Source organism: Sycon ciliatum, chromosome 4, assembly GCF_964019385.1.
Source record: "Sycon ciliatum chromosome 4, ocSycCili1.1, whole genome shotgun sequence".
NCBI lineage: Eukaryota > Metazoa > Porifera > Calcarea > Leucosolenida > Sycettidae > Sycon > Sycon ciliatum.
The window spans coordinates 41,511,077-41,531,256 of NC_088646.1; the positions used below are offsets into that span (position 1 = coordinate 41,511,077).

Consider the following 20,180-nt stretch of genomic DNA (forward strand, 5'->3'; position numbering starts at 1 on the left):
AAGTCCATGGTTTTATAACTGAGACTGGTTTTATAATCGAATATAAGTCCATGGTTTTATAACTGAGACTGGTTTTATAATCGAATATAAGTCCATGGTTTTATAACTGAGACTGGTTTTATAATCGAATATAAGTCCATGGTTTTATAACTGAGACTGGTTTTATAATCGAATATAAGTCCATGGCTTTATAACTGAGACTGGTTTTATAATCGAATATAAGTCCATGGTTTTATAACTGAGACTGGTTTTATAATCGAATATAAGTACATGGTTTTATAACTGAGACTGGTTTTATAATCGAATATAAGTCCATGGTTTTATAACTGAGACTGGTTTTATAATCGAATATAAGTCCATGGTTTTATAACTGAGACTGGTTTTATAATCGAATATAAGTCCATGGTTTTATAACTGAGACTGGTTTTATAATCGAATATAAGTCCATGGGATTTTTAAAAAGGTGCAGACATACGGTATTAGTATCTTTCTCACAACACCAATTATTAGTATCTTACTGGTATTCCTTCCACAAACGACAGCACGCGGTGTTGGGCACCCCTCGTCAAATGGCTGTGAATTTCCCGGAAGATATTGACTGGAACAATCATCCAAGCTTTGATGGATAGTAACGGTGTTGTCAGAAACTTTCAAGTTGTTCCCAACATTGCGGAAGTGAAGTTTATCCAGCAACCTTGTGTAGCTGATATGGACTGTCACCTTTCCAAGTATTCCCACTAGCATAGCTTTGCAGGCTGTAAGTTGAGGAGAACTGAACAGGTGGCTGCCGAGTGTCTGGCAGAACTCTTCACCTGCAACCCAGCCTTTCATGGTATTTGTAACAAACACTTCACCTTCATTGCCACAATCCACCCACGTGTTCACTGTATTAACACATAGAACATTTATGAACAGAAATGAATACAACAGCAATGAATAACAAGATATGTGCACTCATGTAACAAAACAAAGTAGCAAAGGTTCCAGAACGTTTTCTTCCACAAATAAATGGAATCCCGTGACTGAAACAGTGAGGGGAGCTATTCATGCAGAAAAGTTCGGTTGTGGATGAATATAGAAGTGGAAGGAGTTACCAGGAGATACGTGCATGTACGTGACAAATATTCACAAGCGCTGAACAAGGACGTGCAAATGAAGTTACTAATGGATCAAGGTAGTTCTTTCTCATACCTCACATCAGCTATAACAAGTGCAGGGTTGGCTGCGGGCAGCCATATTGCAAGACAAAAAGGGTTGGCTGCGGGCAGCCATATTGCAGGGTTGGCTGAGGGCAGCTATATTGCAATATTGCATTATTCTTCAAGGGTAATATCTAGTGGTGTGCACGGGTAGTCGGGTACCCGTGCTACCCGTGAGGACCTCGGGTAGACGGGTACTGAATCGTACCCAAAAACCCGAAGTCGCAGATGACATCATGTAGAAAGAGTAGAGAGAGAGAGGTCTACAGTGCACGTGTACAAATACACATGCATGTCTACCCAGTGTGTAAGGGAAGGGGCCGGTGTGCATTGTGGTCTTACCATGGAAACATTACCCGATCGGGTACCCGTGCTACCCGTGGAAAACTACCCGGACCCGATACCCGAAGAAAATGCTACCCGACTCAGCCCTAGTAATATCGATAAAATTCTACGGAATAAGAAGGTACTGATCCCTAACCAGTAACAACAACAGCAAAAACGAAAAAACAAACAAAAAAACAAAAAACAAAACAAGCCTGCCAACAGCTGGCACCGCACACCGTAATTCTATTAGTAAGGCAAACACAAGGGCGAGTGGGTGGGCCCTTGCAATGCAAGACAAAAAAGAGACTGATTCAAACTGTGCAAGCGCTTTTTCGCGCTTGCGCGACCTGTGTTATTACCATGACATCAGCATCAAAAATAAAATAAAATAGAAAAACACAAAAACAACACAGAAAACACGCATCGCAGATGTTCGTCATTCGAAAGAACAATGCTTCTCGTTTATTTCAAATTCAGCCAACGAGAAGCGTACACTGTGACATGTATGTGGCATGTATGTAAAAACGCAGATTATTTTCTCCACGTCGCATACTCAAATGCTCTCGTTTACTCTTGCTTAGCAAATGCATGCGATGTCAGATGTGTGTGTGTGTGTGTTTGTGTGTGTGCGCACGCGTGCGCGCGCGCATGTGTGCACGTGCATATATGTGTGCATGTGTATGTGTGTGTGTGTGTGTGCATGTGTGTGTGTGTGTGTGCATGTGTGTGTGTTCGTGTATGTGTGTGTGTTCGTGTATGTGTGTGTGTGTGTGTGTGCTTTCCTGTGTGTGTACGTGTGTGCATGTGCTCGTTGGGGGCGGTTATGATTTTTTAGTCTCCGTTTTCTGGAAGTTGCAGACACTTGTACATTTCGTGAAGGCCTGAGGTATCCCTCCTTGGGCCGCCTCGAGGCCAGGGGAAGCGCTTGACGGAGGGGCTCACACAGCTGAGAGCCAGGACAGTGTTTTCGTGCCGTCACTTTCAGTTATGACCGACGTCGCCGCTCGCGGAGGTTTGTCAAGGTTTTAAGCTTAACCCTTTGAGGACCGTGGACGAGATAACTCATCCAAGGAATGGGCGCTGTGTTCCCTAGGATGAGTATACTAGCTTCTCCTGCCAGTGCATACATTTGTCCAGTGCATATACACCAGTAAGACTGAAATGAAGAATGTAAACGTGCTTATCAGCAGTCACAAAGCAACAGTACAACATATACACATACAGAGTGTGTTGAACAATTGACTCTCTGTTGACCTGCCACATTTCAAAACCAGACACTATTTCCAAGATAGGTCTATTGCAATTTGCTACTTCAAAGTACATTTTACAGGGGCTGTGGGTGTAGTACCCATCGCTATTGATGTTACAGTTGCATTCACACCTTTGTCTTGTCTGCTTTAGTGCAGATATGGTTGCAGCTGCACTTCTTACCCTCCCACTTACTGTTGTGCCAGGCCCATTGCACCGACTTGGGAGGTGGGGCGGCGGACATGCAAGGGGGTCCGGGGGTTCTCCCACAGGAAATTTTCAAACATTGAAGCCAATTGCAAACATTTCAGTGTAACTACAATGAAAGACTTTTTAATTCTGCAACAAAGGGGACAATGATTCTTTGTTATTCTTTATTATTTGTTTGCGCTCAGTTGCGATCATCGCACTTTGTTGCAGTACGCTCCAAACAAATATTATGTATATTGGCCGTAAAAGTGAGGCCACCCCAGCCGCCCCGGCTGTGACGGTCTTGTGTGCTCTGTCGTATGTCATGGATACACCTTTCGATTAAGCTCTCCCTTACATTGCCTCCTTGCGCATCCTTTCCCCCTGAGCCTGCATGCACTTTGTACATAGCCTCCCATACTGCTGTTCTCACCATTTTCTCCCTTACCGGCGAAGTTATCACTGTGGACAATGAAATGCGGTGGAATGAGCAAGGCCGGCACCTTCCATACACGTACTGTAGTTCATGTTAACACTGTAAAAACTGGACCAGCAGTGCTCACGTCTGCACGGCCAGCACCCCATGGCTGCTTCAGTTCAAAACAGATTTCAATGTGCACAACAGTACATAGGGAGTGGTTGTGTTTGCATCAGTAGGCTTTTCTATACCAGGGGTCTAGTCATGACTCATTTATAGCGGGTTTCATTCCAGCCATGGACCAGAACTTGTTCTTCACTTTTTAACTATTTTCTTTGCTTCTTTTTGATAATTTCTTTAGTAGAGTATGCAAGAAGCAAAAACAGATGGGTTGAGTTACCTTTCTTTCTTTTCTTCGGAAATTTATCCGGTGTGAAGCACGGCGCTGACCGAAATTTTGCAAATCTCGGACTTTTCGTGAAGATTTACTAAACCCTGTGACACGGACTTAGAATTCACTACAGTACTCAGAATGCAGAGCCGTCCTACCAGGTACCGTATTTTTCCTGTTGTATGACTAAAAATAGAAGTAGAAAGGGTGGGGTTGACTTACAACCGGGTTTCGACAGGAAACTATCAGTATCTTACCAAAAATGACCTGCACTGCATGCACGAGTGCACCAAGTGTACACATTTTGCCAGTTTATTGGCCTTTTTCAAGGATTGGGATATTATACCCTCCAATAAGGAATCTGTATATGTATACAGATGGTGTGCTCCTGGCGGCCGGTTGCTCATTTTTGAGCTCCTGGCTCATCAGGTAGCGTGGACTCTGGGTTGACTGCCTAGAGTGTTCCTTTCTTTGCCTCTCTGGTAAGCTAGGAATAGCACCAACTTAGTCTATCGGCATTATCGACGCATTCATTCTTTCATTCATTCAACGTTTATTTATTTTCGTCTTCCATGGTTCCGACCATCAATGATAATTGTGATAGTAATTGTTTGACAACGGAATGGCGAGTGGCGACTTTCAACGTACGTGGACTTGCTATGGACGCGAAGAAACGCGACCTGGTGGCGGATGCAAGGACCTACTCCGCGGACGTCGTCGCTCTACAAGAAACCAAGATACAAGACAACGTAACGGCAACGCTTGAAGGATATCGACTATTGACCTTCAAGCCAGAAACTCCTGCGTACGGCTTGGGCTTCTTGGTAGCCCCCGCCTGAGCCCGTTCCTGTACCGCTCCTGGACACCGGCGGACTGCGAGCGGCTGGCCGTACTGCAATTCAAGTTACCTTGCAGCGGTGGAAAACGGACGTTTTTGCTGAGCTTGGTGAACGCGTACGGTCCCACCTCAGCTGTATCGGAGCGAAAACCAGAAGTCCTCGATAAGTTTTATGACCAGTTGACGAAAGTATTACACGACGTCCGGGGCAGCTCAGCTATACTGGTGCTGGGAGACTTCAATTCCAAAGTGGGCCGTAAGCGATGTTATGAAGAGTGCCTGGGAAAATACAGTAAAGGCAAGCGGAATGCCAATGGAGACGCTCTCATTGAATTTGCGCAAATGAACAATCTTCTAATGAGCAATACGTGCTTCCAACACCCAAGCAGACATCTAACCACCTGGGAAGGCAAGAGCCCAGCCGGTAAAAGGATCTTCAATCAGATCGACTTCATACTATGTAACTCGAGACAAAGAGCTGTGCTGCAGGACGCCAGGTCATACGCTGGCACAAGAACCTTTTCTGACCATCGCCTAGTTATGGCCCGTGTAAAATTTAAAGCTCTTCACCCTGTGTGGAACCGAGGCAAAACAATCCACAAACGCAAGTTCAACACCATGAGACTGGTCAATGACAAGAAAATGCAGAAATTATACCAAACGAAAATGGAAGAAGCGGCACCTCAACTCCTCAATGTGGCAGAAGCAAGCGCAAGACTCACGGCAACATGCTCATCCATTCGCAAGGTGGCAACTGGAGTAGTCGGATACACACCGAGCAGAAGCAAGCTACCCTACGCTACGGATGAGGTAGACAAACTCTCAGAATTGCAGAGGAAGCTGCGTATGGATCTTAATAGCACACCAAACATGAATAGAAGAAATGAGCTGCGAGTGCAGCGTAACAGAGTGCAGAAGGAAGTCCGAATCCTGTCTCGACAGCTGGCGTTACAGCATCTTGAGAGCCGCATCAGAGAAGTGGAGTCGCTCAAGAACGGGCCAATGATGTTTGCAGCGATAAAACTGCTGAAACCAAAGTGCCCACGAGATTTAACCATTGTAGACAACAACGGCAAGGCTGTCCTTGGGCCAGGAGAGCAAGCGGATAGAATAGCTGAGCATTACACTGGGAAATTCTCTCCTACTGCTGCAGAGCCAGCGGTTACGCCATTCACAGGAGCACCGAAACCCCTCGATAAACCGATTTCCACAGCAGAGGTAGCGAGCGCAATGAGTCGTCTAAAGAACCAACGCTCCTGCGGGCCTGATGACATACCGGCCGAGCTGGTCAAATACAGAGGCCCTGCACTTGCAGAATGCCTAAGCAGCATTTTCAACGATGTATTCACTCAGCACAGCCAAGCGTCCCTTGGAGATGGTGTACTAATCGCTCTGCATAAGCCAGGTAAACCAAAAGGCCCCATGAACAATTTGCGTCCGATAACATTGCTGACTACTGCCAGAAAAATCTTGTCCCTCATCACACTTAGCCGGATCAGAGCTGGCGTAGAGCGATATATATCTCCATCGCAAGCCGGGTTCCGTCAAAACAGATCAACCGCAGACATTGTGTTTTGCAAACGGATCCTGGCATCAATTGTTGAACGCTTCAACACTACTATCTACGTGCTAGGGCTGGACCTGAGCAAGGCTTTTGACACAATAAACCGCACAAAGCTGCTTGATGTCATGGAGCAAGAGAAAATTGGAGACGCGGACGGTTTACGACTGGTTAGGTACCTGCTATCTGGCACGGCGCTGACAGTTCGCGTGAACGAAGCACAGTCCGCACCTTTTGAGACAGCTCGGGGGGTCCCCCAGGGCGATGGTTTGTCACCGGTACTGTTCACGGTTTATTTGGAAGCAGCCCTACGAATGGTACGTGACCGACTGCCAGCCCGACCATCAGCAGACAACATTCTACCTGAAGAAACAGCTTACGCCGATGACGTAGACTTCATCTCCACATCAAAATCATTCCTTACCAGCGCCCTACCCGTCATCGCAGGCGTCTTCTCCGAATGGGGTCTTACCGTCAATACCAGTAAGACTGAGTGGATCCGTATTTACCTGGAACCCACTTTGGGAGATGCCACCTCTACAACATCTAGAAAGGTCGGCACAACTCGTGGTAAAGAAGCTTGGCGATAGGTGAAGACACTCGGCTCGCTATACGGCTCCGGGGAGGACGTAACGCGCCGTATTGGCTTGGCCGCAAGAGCATTTGGAGACACTCTGAAGTTATGGTTCAAACACAACCTGCTTTCTACACCCATCAAAATTCGTTTATACAACACTTTCGTTCTACCAATCTTGACCTACAACCTTGCTTGCCATGGCCTGTCCCGTGCACAAGAAAAGCGCCTAGATGTGTTTCATAGGAAACAGCTGCGGTGTACCCTTGGAATAACCTACCCAGATGTCATCTCGAATGCAGATTTATATGCTGTTACTGGCCAGTGCTCTGTATCTGAAATGGCCAAGCGGGACAGGTGGAAGCTATTAGGACATATATTACGCCAGCCAAGTGACATCCCTGCAAATGTTGCTCTCACTGCTTTCTGTACATATGCTACCAGTCAGCCCTTTCGAATAGGTGCACCCCGCTCTTGCCTCACCACAAGTCTCCAGCGAGACGTCCGCCTCACACCTATCTGCATTTTTAAGCCCAGCTGCCTTCGTGATCTCGGCACCTATGCCCGCGACAGAAAACAATGGAGTAACATCTGCTCAGCCATTTAGTCTAGTACTGCTCTTCTTAAATTTGACCTTTATTACAAGACTCTTCTTTTCTTTTTCATTTCGTTCTCCCACTCTCACACACACATGCTCACGGTTAATTCTGCCGTCGTGAGTCCCTTTCGGGACGGATACGAGAATAATAATAATAATAATAATTTTACAAGAAGTCGGAGGCGGATAATACTTTAATAACGAAAGTACGTGTTGGGTCGTAAGTATCCACGCAAACACACATCCAGTCAAAATAAGGCACTTGTCAAAGTATCCGAACGTTTTCGGTCCCTTCTCATCAAGGATTATACAGGGAATGGCTCAAGTTGGAAAGACTAAAACTTATATAGCGTAAAGATATGAGATAACAACACTCGTGACAAGGTGGAAAAAGTATCAAGTTCAGCACGACACAAAACTCGAAGGATATAATAATAGCGACAAGAACATAGTGAGCAAATTAAGTTACATTGTTAACACCTCAACGAGGAGTAACACCAAACAATTGTAGCGACAACACATTTTCTTTCTGTACGCAAAGTTCAGGATCTAACTTACGGATATACAAAGCTTCTAACACAGCCAGATGCAACGCACATCTACCACGTGACAATATTGGTGATGCCGCGAAGAGGCGAGATGACGGGACATTGGAGGAGACTACACCCAACGGAGCTAAGAATCGCACTTCGTCCATCAAGCAACATCTGTCAGCCCGTACCAATTGTCGTGAGTTGTACAGTGATAATGTGTTCTCAATATTGTCACGTGGTAGATGTGCGTTGCATCTGGCTGTGTTAGAAGCTTTGTATATCCGTAAGTTAGATCCTGAACTTTGCGTACAGAAAGAAAATGTGTTGTCGCTACAATTGTTTGGTGTTACTCCTCGTCGAGGTGTTAACAATGTAACTTAATTTGCTCACTATGTTCTTGTCGCTATTATTATTTCCTTCGAGTTTTGTGTCGTGCTGAACTTGATACTTTTTCCACCTTGTCACGAGTGTTGTTATCTCATATCTTTACGCTATATAAGTTTTAGTCTTTCCAACTTGAGCCATTCCCTGTATAATCCTTGATGAGAAGGGACCGAAAACGTTCGGATACTTTGACAAGTGCCTTATTTTGACTGGATGTGTGTTTGCGTGGATACTTACGACCCAACACGTACCTTCGTTATTAAAAATAATAATAATAATTAAAAAGCTTACGTGGAGATAAAAATGTAATCAACGCAATAAATAGAGTAAGCTGCGCACTCAGTACAAACACCATTAGCAAAACTTGTTTTCATGTAAATAATTAAGCTTGTTCCTAAACGTTTTCGTCGCCATCTCATCAGAGGATTACTGGCAAATCAAAACTAGCTCTAAACTCAATATATATACGCACAATGCAAGTAGTAATTTAGACCCTAACTAGCGCGAGAAAATGAGAGCTGAAAAAACATTACATCAATCACGGACATCTACATCGGCTTCGTCTGGAGTGGCAGTAGCGGCAAGGAATGTCAAGTCGGTTTCATTGTCACGTAATTCCAAAGTATGTACTGGTTCTAGTAGTGGTGTTAGGGTGTATGAATCTTCTGTTGCAAACCATCTTGTTCAGAATAGTGATTGTCGTTCTAGTTATACTGATGATTGCTTTTCTGTTTGGTCTCGTTCACGTAGTCAAAGGTATCTGCGTGTATTGGAGTCTATCTACATTTTTACTACCAAGCCGATTTTGTGTAGGCAGAAAAAGAATTTGTTTACGTTGAAATTGTTTGTGAATTTAGATCAGTAGTTCTCGTTTGTGGTGCATGGTAACTTTCTAGTAGTGAATTTATCGCATCTGTTGTCACCTGATATCGTTGATTGATGTAATGTTTTTTCAGCTCTCATTTTCTCGCGCTAGTTAGGGTCTAAATTACTACTTGCATTGTGCGTATATATATTGAGTTTAGAGCTAGTTTTAATTTGCCAGTAATCCTCTGATGAGATGGCGACGAAAACGTTTAGGAACAAGCTTAATTATTTACATGAAAACAAGTTTTGCTAATGGTGTTTGTACTGAGTGCGCAGCTTACTCTATTTATTGCGTTAATAACAATAATAATAATAATAATAATAATAATAATAATATATTAACTGGTTTGAGGGAAAGAGACAAACGGGAAAAGTCTGAAGAAAAAATTGACTGTCACCACCAGGACTCGAACCAGGGACCCTCGCTTGTAGCCAGCGATGCTCTAACCACTGAGCTATGGTGTAGTCGTCATCCCAGCAGAGACCGTTCAACATTTTCTTCAGACTTCGTAACTCACACTTCCTGTGAATCCACACAGGCGGGTGGGACGCAGCCCTCACTGTAACCCACACACTTCACGTACAAACTAGCACGCGGGGAGACCCAAGTCATAATATATTAACTGGTTTGAGGGAAAGAGACAAACGGGAAAAGTCTGAAGAAAAAATTGACTGTCACCCCCAGGACTCGAACCAGGGACCCTCGCTTGTAGCCAGCGATGCTCTAACCACTGAGCTATGGTGTAGTCGTCATCCCAGCAGAGACCGTTCAACATTTTCTTCAGACTTCGTAACTCACACTTCCTGTGAATCCACACAGGCGGGTGGGACGCAGCCCTCACTGTAACCCACACACTTCACGTACAAACTAGCACGCGGGGAGACCCAAGTCATAATATATTAACTGGTTTGAGGGAAATAGACAAACGGGAAAAGTCTGAAGAAAAAATTGACTGTCACCACCAGGACTCGAACCAGGGACCCTCGCTTGTAGCCAGCGATGCTCTAACCACTGAGCTATGGTGTAGTCGTCATCCCAGCAGAGACCGTTCAACATTTTCTTCAGACTTCGTAACTCACACTTCCTGTGAATCCACACAGGCGGGTGGGACGCAGCCCTCACTGTAACCCACACACTTCACGTACAAACTAGCACGCGGGGAGACCCAAGTCATAATAATAATAATAATAAAAAAATTTTCTTCAGACTTTTCCCGTTTGTCTCTTTCCCTCAAACCAGTTAATAATAATAATAATAATAATCCAGATCAGCCAGCAACTGTCACAGTAGATCAAGCCTCCAGCATTGCCTCCTTGGCGGACGGCTCCGTGTATGCCTACCTTGGCATAAGGGAGTGTTTTGGCATGGCGGAACAGTCTGTTAAGGTGGCCACCACCAAAGAGTTCAGGAGGCGATTGCGGCTGGTGACCCACACATCTTTCAACGCCTGCAACCTCTCTCGTGCTATTAACTCTTATGTCATCCCAGTGCTGTCGTATGGCTTGTGTATTGTGCCATGGACGAAGGATGCTATTGCAACCTTCGACAGGAATGTCCGAAGTGCGCTCCACGCAGTGGGAGCACACCACCCACGATCTTCCACCATCCGCTTTCACCTGCCGAGATCTGAGGGCGGCCGAGGGATTGTATCGGTTGAGCACCTGCTAGAGAGGAAATACATCCGCCTGTCTAGGTATCTCCAGGCGCACTCTGACCTGCCGCTGATTGCTGCGCTGCATGCTCATCATGAAAATCTTCCGCCTACAAAGTCGATCATCTCCCGGGCGGCCACGGCAATGGAGCACTTCAACATCCTGGACATCGGAGGTGCAACAACTGACGTTGTTAAGTCTGCTATCAGAACCTCCACCCGAGCTTCTCTGCGGCAGAAGCCCCTGCATGGTCGCTATTGGCAGAGGAGTGGCGGTGTATTGGACATGCCTCTCTCATTCAACTTCTTAAAGTCTCCAACATTGCGTCCATCCACTGAGTCATCCGTATTTGCTGCTCAGGATCAGGTGGTTAATACCAGGAACTACCAAAGATCGGTTATTGGCGACACTTCCGTGGTGGACGTGTGCCGTTTGTGTGGAGGTCCGGGGGAGACTGTTGACCATATTTTGGCATGCTGCCCCGTGTTGGCACGGACGGCATACATTACTCGCCATAATCGTCTTGCCGCTATGGTCCACCGGGCACTCTGTCATCGCTACAGACTGGTATCTCCTGCTCCCCCTGGCCACTTGCCACACTACGTCGAGGATAGTGAAGGCCGTAAGTTAATGTGGGAAATGCCAATCCCTACAGATAGGATGGTTGGAGCAAATCGGCCGGATCTTGTGTGGGACGATGGCAAGTCAGTCCAACTTATTGATGTCAGTGTGCCACTGGATCATAGAGTAACACTAAAACATGCTGAAAAGAGAGCGAAGTACTTGCCCCTCGCAGTGGAAATTGGGCAGATTTGGCAGCGAGAGGCAGTGTCCGTAGTGCCCATCATAGTTGGTGCTCTTGGTGGCCTGACGAAGGAAGCGGCTACCTCAATTAAGCAGCTATGTGGAGAAGAGCGGCACCTTCATGAACTGCAGCAGGCTGCTATCCTTGGCTCGATGGCCATTCTAAGATCTGTTTTGGGTGCAGCATAGGGCTCTTCGCTGTCCCTGGTGGGCTTTTTATGCTCTGTATGTTATTGTATTCGTTTTAGTTTGTAATTGAAACACTGTGGTATTTCTGTGGGTATTCGTATTTGATCTTTCTGTGGGTGCGCATTGGAAGTTGTGCCCAGTGATGAGCTTTGCCGGCCTGAATTTTTCGCCAACTTCTGATGCTCCCCTTTCTGCAATACCTGTTGCCATGATACCTCTGAGCTTTAATGCCTGTGATGGTACATGCGCCTTTCTCCCTTCCTCTCTCTCTACCTTACTTTTTTCCATATATTATTCCGTGCTGCTTACCTTTGGCTATGATAAGTCCGGTGAGTTAGTGTAATACCTCCAATTTTTATTTTTTATTTTCAATTTGGAGTGGAATAAAGACTCATAATAATAACTGGTTTGAGGGAAAGAGACAAACGGGAAAAGTCTGAAGAAAAAATTGACTGTCACCACCAGGACTCGAACCAGGGACCCTCGCTTGTAGCCAGCGATGCTCTAACCACTGAGCTATGGTGTAGTCGTCATCCCAGCAGAGACTGTTCAACATTTTCTTCAGACTTCGTACCTAACACTTCCTGTGAATCCACACAGGCGGGTGGGACGCAGCCCTCACTGTAACCCACACACTTCACGTACAAACTAGCACGCGGGGAGCCCCAAGTCATAAAATATTAACTGGTTTGAGGGAAAGAGACAAACGGGAAAAGTCTGAAGAAAAAATTGACTGTCACCACCAGGACTCGAACCAGGGACCCTCGCTTGTAGCCAGCGATGCTCTAACCACTGAGCTATGGTGTAGTCGTCATCCCAGCAGAGACTGTTCAACATTTTCTTCAGACTTTGTAACTCACACTTCCTGTGAATCCACACAGGCGGGTGGGACGCAGCCCTCACTGTAACCCACACACTTCACGTACAAACTAGCACGCGGGGAGCCCCAAGTCATAAAATATTAACTGGTTTGAGGGAAAGAGACAAACGGGAAAAGTCTGAAGAAAAAATTGACTGTCACCACCAGGACAATAATAATAACAAGAGTCCATAACCCCCCAGAGTGTGCAACTCGTGATCCTTCTCAGCACAAATCAGTGCCGCAACGAAATCCAAACTTCATACGTCATGTAGTGAGTAGCTATGACGAAATGGGAAGTTTGGCCCGGACCTACTTCGCCCGTTTGCCCAATTTGGGGTCTTTCTTTACGAATCCACGGTCAGGTATTGTACGTAACACGCCTGGAAAGGCTCAAGTACACAAAGAATTATTTTAGAGTTGTCGAACAGTTTTCTCTTTTGAGTGTCTCTCCGATAAGAGAAGAACAATGGCCACTGTTGAACCTAAAGCAAAGCGCTCCCCATTGTCGCCGGAGTGCAGTGTCTCTGTGGACGATATTCGTCAGTTTTTGTTCGATCTGGGCTCCTCATTTTCTTCTCTCGATTGTCGAGTGTTGGAAATTGTTAATTCTTCCAGCACCTGGATAGAGATTGATTGCTCGAAGTCTGTGCTTCTCACATGCAATGGAACACCCGTCAATTTGAACCGTCTGGTTGTGAACCCAGCAGGAACATTCACTGCAGGTTGAAGCACCTCTACTTCGAAATCGATCGGGTCTTCATGCCGTGTGCCAAGAGCTATTTCCATCAAATCTTGTAAATCTATATCCATGCCTATTCTTGCTATCCCGGAGTCACGAACTCTCCCAATACAAGCTTTTCAGACAACGAGCAGAGAAACTCTCTTGAAATAAAAAAATTCTGTGACTGTGAAATCAAAGCCGTTCTGCTGACACTGCATAGCCCGTGCGCGTGCAGCAAACGTTTTACGTGACACTTCCGTGGCTTGCTTCAAAGCAACCTTCAACTTGGAACCCCCGCCGGATGTACCAGATATGCACATGGGGATATGGCCCCATCCGCCCATGCTTGCCCGGGGACCGGATGACGCAATGTTTGGATTTCGTTGCGCCAGACCCCAACCTGGAGTTGCACACTCTGGGGGGTTATGGACTCTTGATAATAATAATAAAGTCGTCATAATAATAATAGCGTTGTTAGGGTGTATGAATCTTCTATCGCCAACCATCTTGTTCAGAATAGTGATTGTCGTTCTAGTTATGCTGATGATTGCTTTTCTGTTTGGTCTCGTTCACGTAGTCAAAGGTATTTGCGTGTATTGGAGTCTATTTACATTTTACCACCAAGCCGATTTTGTGTAGGCAGAAAAAGAATTTGTTTACGTTGAAATTGTTTGTGAATTTAGATCAGTAGTTCTCGTTTGTGGTTGCATGGTAACTTTCTAGTGGTGAATTTATCGCATCTGTTGTCACCTGATATCGTTGAATGGTGTAATGTTTCTTTCAGCTCTCATTTTATCGCGCTAGTTAGGGTCTAAATTATTACTTGCATTGTGCGTATATATATTGAGTTAGGAGCTTTTGTTGATTTGCCAGTAATCCTCTGATGAGATGGCGACGAAAACGTTTAGGAACAAGCTTCTTTATTTACATGAAAACAAGTTTTGCTTATGGTGTTTGTACTGAGTGCGCAGCTTACTCTATTTATTGCGTTGAATAATAATAAGGAATGTTTACATGATTTGTTGATGTGTCAGTAGCAGGAAGTGGTTAGTAATGCTTCTTTTGGTGAAAACTTCTAAACGCAGAATTGAGACCTCCGGATATGGGGGGTCGACTTATAACCGAGGTCGACTTACAACCGGTAAAATACGGTACTTTGTTCTCGTTCTTGGCCGTGCACGTGTCCACATATAACACAAACAACAGCAGCTGAATAAAAAAATCAGAAAAATTGCCAACGCGTCGAAACGCAATCGTTGTGGCCACTACTGTAAAGCGTGAAATTTGCGCGGAGTTTTTAGTTCGCGTTTTCAGAATCCGGACAGGTTTGCGAGGTTTTAATTTTGCGATTGCAGAATATACTACTGTGGCATTCTTGCTAAACCTTTCATGGATCTCCTTTTCACGCTGTCTAAATTTCGCGATTTCCACGCGGTCGCGAATTTCACAGAAATTAGACCATCAGGCAATAATTTCACGGTTTACAGTAGTTACACAATAGCATAGCACTTGACGTACAACTGTCAGCATGGGCCCTTCCACTTCACCACCAATACTTCATAGCCTGACGTGGCTCTAGTTCTAGCTCAAAGCAAGGCTGCCTAGTATGAGTAAATGGACTAGAACATGTTCGATTTGGTGGACGGATCCAAAACTACCTGATACGATACACACTGACTCTTGCACTAATCCCTACTGTAGGCGACAACCACCTCCGTGGTTGGGAAAAGAAAAATATTTTGCCGGATCAGATTTTACTGAAAGAGTGACCAAATAGCTGTCTTACAAGTTGTAATAAAACTCATGAAGTAGTGGACTCTACAGTGATGAGTCTATCCTGTATCCTGCAAAAGACGCAGGAAACGTGACTAGTATTTGTACACTGGACGCCAACATCCCAGTCTTCTCCTGCACGATCTGTTTGACATTGACAATAGGCCGCAGTCACACCGAGCTCGATTCAGCCGAAAATGTCCTGCAAGCGACTTTCAGCCGCGTGGCTGACTCTCAGCCGTTTTTCCCGCTTGTTTCAGCCACAGCTTATACAAGCGGCTGAAGGCCAAATTTCAGTGCGCTTGCAAGCTTGGAACACACCATGTACTGGATACGAGGAACTGATATCGATGCTCTTTCTTGTTTCCGCACTATGCCTTTGCCTTTGGTTTTGACCGTGTGATTCTGTCTATCCAACAGTTTAGTTAGATTTTCTCCGATGACCATGGATTCCTGGACTGTGCCTCTAAAGCGTAGCGGTTTGGATCTGTGCTTCGAGGCCAAGACAAGGCACCAAACTCACAACTGAATTCATGAAGAACTTGAGCGTGGTACGAAGAAAAGAGTGGATTGCGACGGAGTTGAAGAACAGCAACCGTCGGAGCAGAAAGCTCAACATCAGGAAGCAGCACTCTGATCATCGCACCCATGTACATGCAAAGGGTAGAAATAAACAGAGCAAGATTTTACAATTCAGGATACGGGTTTACTTTGCTTCTTCATCAAAATTGAACACTGCAACAAGTACAGTTGTAATTGTAGATCGCCACGGTTCTGCTTTCCGTTTTTTTTTGCAAACGTTGCCTGGTCACTGTGCCTGCAGGGTACAACTTACAGCCTGTTAGAGCGTGTTCCTGTCACTCGAGTTGAACCCTTGAACCTTTGAGTTGAACCGTGGTGTGAAAGTAACGTAGCCTGCATGCACAGTGACCAGATGACTGGGGTACGCATGAGCATGTGACTGCTCAGACCAAAACCATGTTCGGTTGCCACTGGCGGATTCAATCGATTGGGAATAAGGGCCAAACGCTGCATCGTAGCCTTTCGGACCAAAACCAGTCGACTCAGCGTGCAAAAGACTACAACATATGGGCCAATCGCGGTCATCTGTGCTTTCATATTTTAAAGAACGAAATGGCCGTTTTCAGTGACATTTTGCATACAAATCCCCAACATTGTAGCCACAGTTCAGCGGTGTAGTTGCTATGCACGACTTTTGGCTTGAACTATGCATGCAAGCCACATGCATATACACATCTGGAATCCATATGCATTATATTACGCACAGGCATATCTGCAATGCATTTCTGTCATTTTTATATACGTGATTGTACATATTGCATACTATTTTGTGAATTTCTGCTTTTACAGTGCAGTGTTGCTCAATGAAATCCAGTCGCGTCACTCAAGTACGCGCTGAGCGTTCCGCAGCCCTCGACTTGAGAATACTGGGCTGTGAAATGATGCAAGGCGCAAACCTGAGGGACGTAACTGGATTTCATTGAACAGCACTGTTCTACATGTAGTACATGATTGTATTACTAATGTAGTGCTACATGATCTAACCAGATATTTTCTTACCATTCTGCTGCTGGGCCGTACACCTGCCAGCATATAACACGTACAACAGCAGCTGAATCAGAACTTTTGCCGATGCGTCCAAGCGCCATCGTTGTTGACCATTTGCACTGCCACTGGTCACACGTAGCATTCTGAATTCTGGTACTTGACGTTCCACTGTCAAGATGAGCTCTTCCAGTTCCACTTCACCACCAATAGTAAAAAATACTTCTAGTTCTAGCTCTCAGCAAGGCTGCCTATCAGTCAATCGACTAGAATGTGTTAGATTTGGTGGACGGATCCAAAACTACCTGATACGATACGTGTACACTGACTGTTGCACTACTGTAGGCGACAACCACCTCCGTGGTTTGCAAAGAATAAGATTTCGCTGAATCAGATTTTACTCAAAGGGTGACCAAAACCTGTCTCACTAGTTGTTCGTCTTGGCCCTGTCAGGCCTTCACCTCTAGACTAATCTATAGAGACTGCACTCTCTATCGTTCAGGATGAGAAAATGCTCACTGGTCCTGCGAAACAATCCACACATAGCCTTGCAGCGTAGACCTACGGCAAACCGTAGTTATCGCGGACAGCCGAGCAGCAGGCAAAAGCCACGCGCGTGGCTAGGCGCGCAACTCGGGGGTGTCTGGCATGCAACGGCGGGCAACCGTACTACTAGGGAAAGCCCAGGTTGCACCATGAGCAGTGTACGCCGCGCCCACATGCACAGGCGAGACTACCCCATAGTGCATGAAGGTTGTACAAGCTACAGTCCATTTCAAAACTATACGCTTACCTACTATTATAGGCAAAAACCGTTATGCCAGCATCTATACCACATAAAATCTGTGATCACTTTGTGCATAATTTTTTCCAAATTGGGCGTCTGTTGTTATCCAATCGTTTAGAAACTATGAGAGTAACTAGCTTGTGGAGCGATCCTGAGCAATATTCCGAAAACTATTCTCAAAAAGTTCCAGCCAAATTTGAAATATTTCAAAAACCCTACGCGTCTATAGTTTTGAAATGCACTGTAGTATTGATGCAAGGATTACTACAGACAGGGCTCATGTATGGTGCCTACATAACTTCATAAGGAAGCAGGTTCTTTCGTGGCACGAAAGGGCTCCAGCTGCAGCGCGCGTACTTCAGCCAAGCGGCAATGCATAGTACATTTCTGCCATGTGAACACAATATTTATATTTAATAATAATAATAATAATAATAATAATAATAATAATAATAATAAAGTAGGCCCGCTCCTAAGCCTATTTTTCAGGTTTATTGAGTTTACTAAGGATATGATGTGTAATGGACCACTCGGGAGAGGATTGCGCTGTCCCTCCTGCTCGTGCGCGGAGGAGATTGGAATGGACATGGGAGGACAACCGGGATGTGATAAAGGCGTACTTGCTTGCTACCGAGTGTGGACGGCTGCAGCTTGGGTACGTGCGGCGTATGCATGATATATGGACCGCTATGAGGCCTGATAGACCGGTGAGTGAGGGTCTGTTGGCGGATAGAAGGCGATATATCACTAAAAACAATAAAATTTCGAAGGTGGAAGAAGACGTCTTGCGGAAGCAGATGATGGAGGAGCGGAACCAAAGAGCGTCTGAAACTTCTACCACCATGGAAACCAACTCAGCTGATGAAACTAACTATAATGTAACCGTGGAGACTGAGCATGCTGAGCTGTGTACTAGTGGTACTACTAGTAGTACTAGTATGGGTGATCTCTCCGAGATTACACCAGCGACGCAGGCTACACTGCTACTTGCATCTACACCAACGGGTTTGAATGCTGGGGCAGCCCTGGCTTTGACACCTCCAGAGCAAGGTGACAGCCTGCAGCCTGCTACAGCTGTGCTAGTAACTACTGATACAAGCAGTGACAACCTAGTGCAGGGGCCGGGGATGCCTTCACAAAGCAGCACTGACCTTACTCATCCTCAAGATGGAGAAACTGACGCCATGGATGCACTCAACATTGACACCACTAACGCGCTCAGTGAGGCATACTTGAGATGGAGAAATGTACCCATGTCCGAAAGGCCTAGGTTACCTGTACCTCGCCATGTGCCTCAACGCAAACTCGATCAGGTGACATCACTTGTGAACAAAGCAATCTCTGGAGTGATTAACACCACTAGTAAAAACAAAGATCTTCAAATGGAAGATCTCAATTGCTTAGTATATGTTGCTGCTCGATGTTCCTTGACCAGATGTGGCATTTCCTTGTCTGAGACGAACGGTGAAAACGCTAGCGGCAAGCCGGCGAGCTCGCGACCACCGGAACCGACTTGGTTAGTAAAATCGCGCAACAAAGCGAAGAAATTACGGGCAGATATATCTCGACTAACAATGATGTTGAAAAACCCTGCTGTCAAGCACCAACGGTTCTTTACTCAGTACGGAATATCCAACACTTCCCAGATTGGATACGTCCTGGAACAGAGGAAGCTGGAATTGCTTGCGCTAGCGGAGAGGACAAGACGTGATAAACACATCTGGGAGAGCAGGAGAGCTAACACACTATTTCGCACAAATGAGAAAGAATTCTACCGTAGACTGAGAAAGGAACCGGAGCAGCAGCATCCCGGGGAAATACCGAGTGAGGGTGCCGTATTCGAGTTCTGGTCTGGTATACTAGCCAAGCCTGTGCCGTTTGATGAGTCATCAGGGTGGTATCAAGAACAAAGAGTGGAATATGAGACTACCATTGCAGAGGATGAACCCGTATCTGTGACTCAACAGGCACTCCAGGACACGCTAGCTAAGGTCAGCAGGTGGAAAGCTAGTGGTGTAGACGCAATTCATGGTTACTGGTGGAAAAAATTATCTAATCTACACATTGCCCTGCGAATCGCCTTCCAGAAGACCCTTGTCGGTGATTGGCCAATTCCGGAATGGTTGGTGACTGGCCGCACAATCCTGCTGCCCAAGACGGAGCCACCCACATCTAACCCAGCCCAATATCGCCCTATCACCTGTCTACCCACACAATACAAGATCCTGACAGCCGTAGTTGCTAGTCTCATGTGGAAACACATTGACACCAATTCGATACTCCCAGATGAACAGAGAGGGTGTACCCCGGGAACACTAGGCTGTAAGGAGCAACTTCTTGTCAATAAGATGATAATGGAGCACGCTCGGCATAATAAGCGCAATATCTCTGTTGCGTATATCGACTTCAAGAAAGCCTATGACAGCGTTTCTCATGTATGGATTATTCGGATGCTGGAGATGTACAAATTTAGCCCAGCTCTTGTCAAGTTCTTGGAGGCAAGCATGCAGCTCTGGAATACGCACATGAGTTTATCATATCAAAATGCACGGGTCTCTACAGAATCTGTCAGGATTCGCCGTGGTATCTTCCAAGGAGACACGCTATCACCCCTCTTGTTTTGCTTAGCTATTAACTGCATTTCAAGAGAGGTGCAGAAGACAGGCGGCGGATATCAAATGCAAATTGGACAGGTCTC

The 20,180-nt window shown here is 45.7% G+C and overlaps 1 protein-coding gene across 1 annotated transcript in view; it reads right to left on the minus strand.

Moving 5' to 3' along the window:
* LOC135816228 (uncharacterized) overlaps window positions 1-17,251 on the minus strand; it is a 66,863-nt gene extending 49,612 nt beyond the window's left edge. The window contains exons 1-2 of the mRNA XM_065329635.1: window positions 16,711-17,251; window positions 519-884 (exon numbers count right to left, since the gene is read on the minus strand). Of these exons, the coding sequence (XP_065185707.1) occupies window positions 519-884; window positions 16,711-16,840 (496 nt within the window). The 5' untranslated portion in view covers window positions 16,841-17,251. The remainder of the gene's footprint in view (window positions 1-518; window positions 885-16,710) is intronic.
* Between the last annotated feature and the right edge of the window lie 2,929 nt (window positions 17,252-20,180).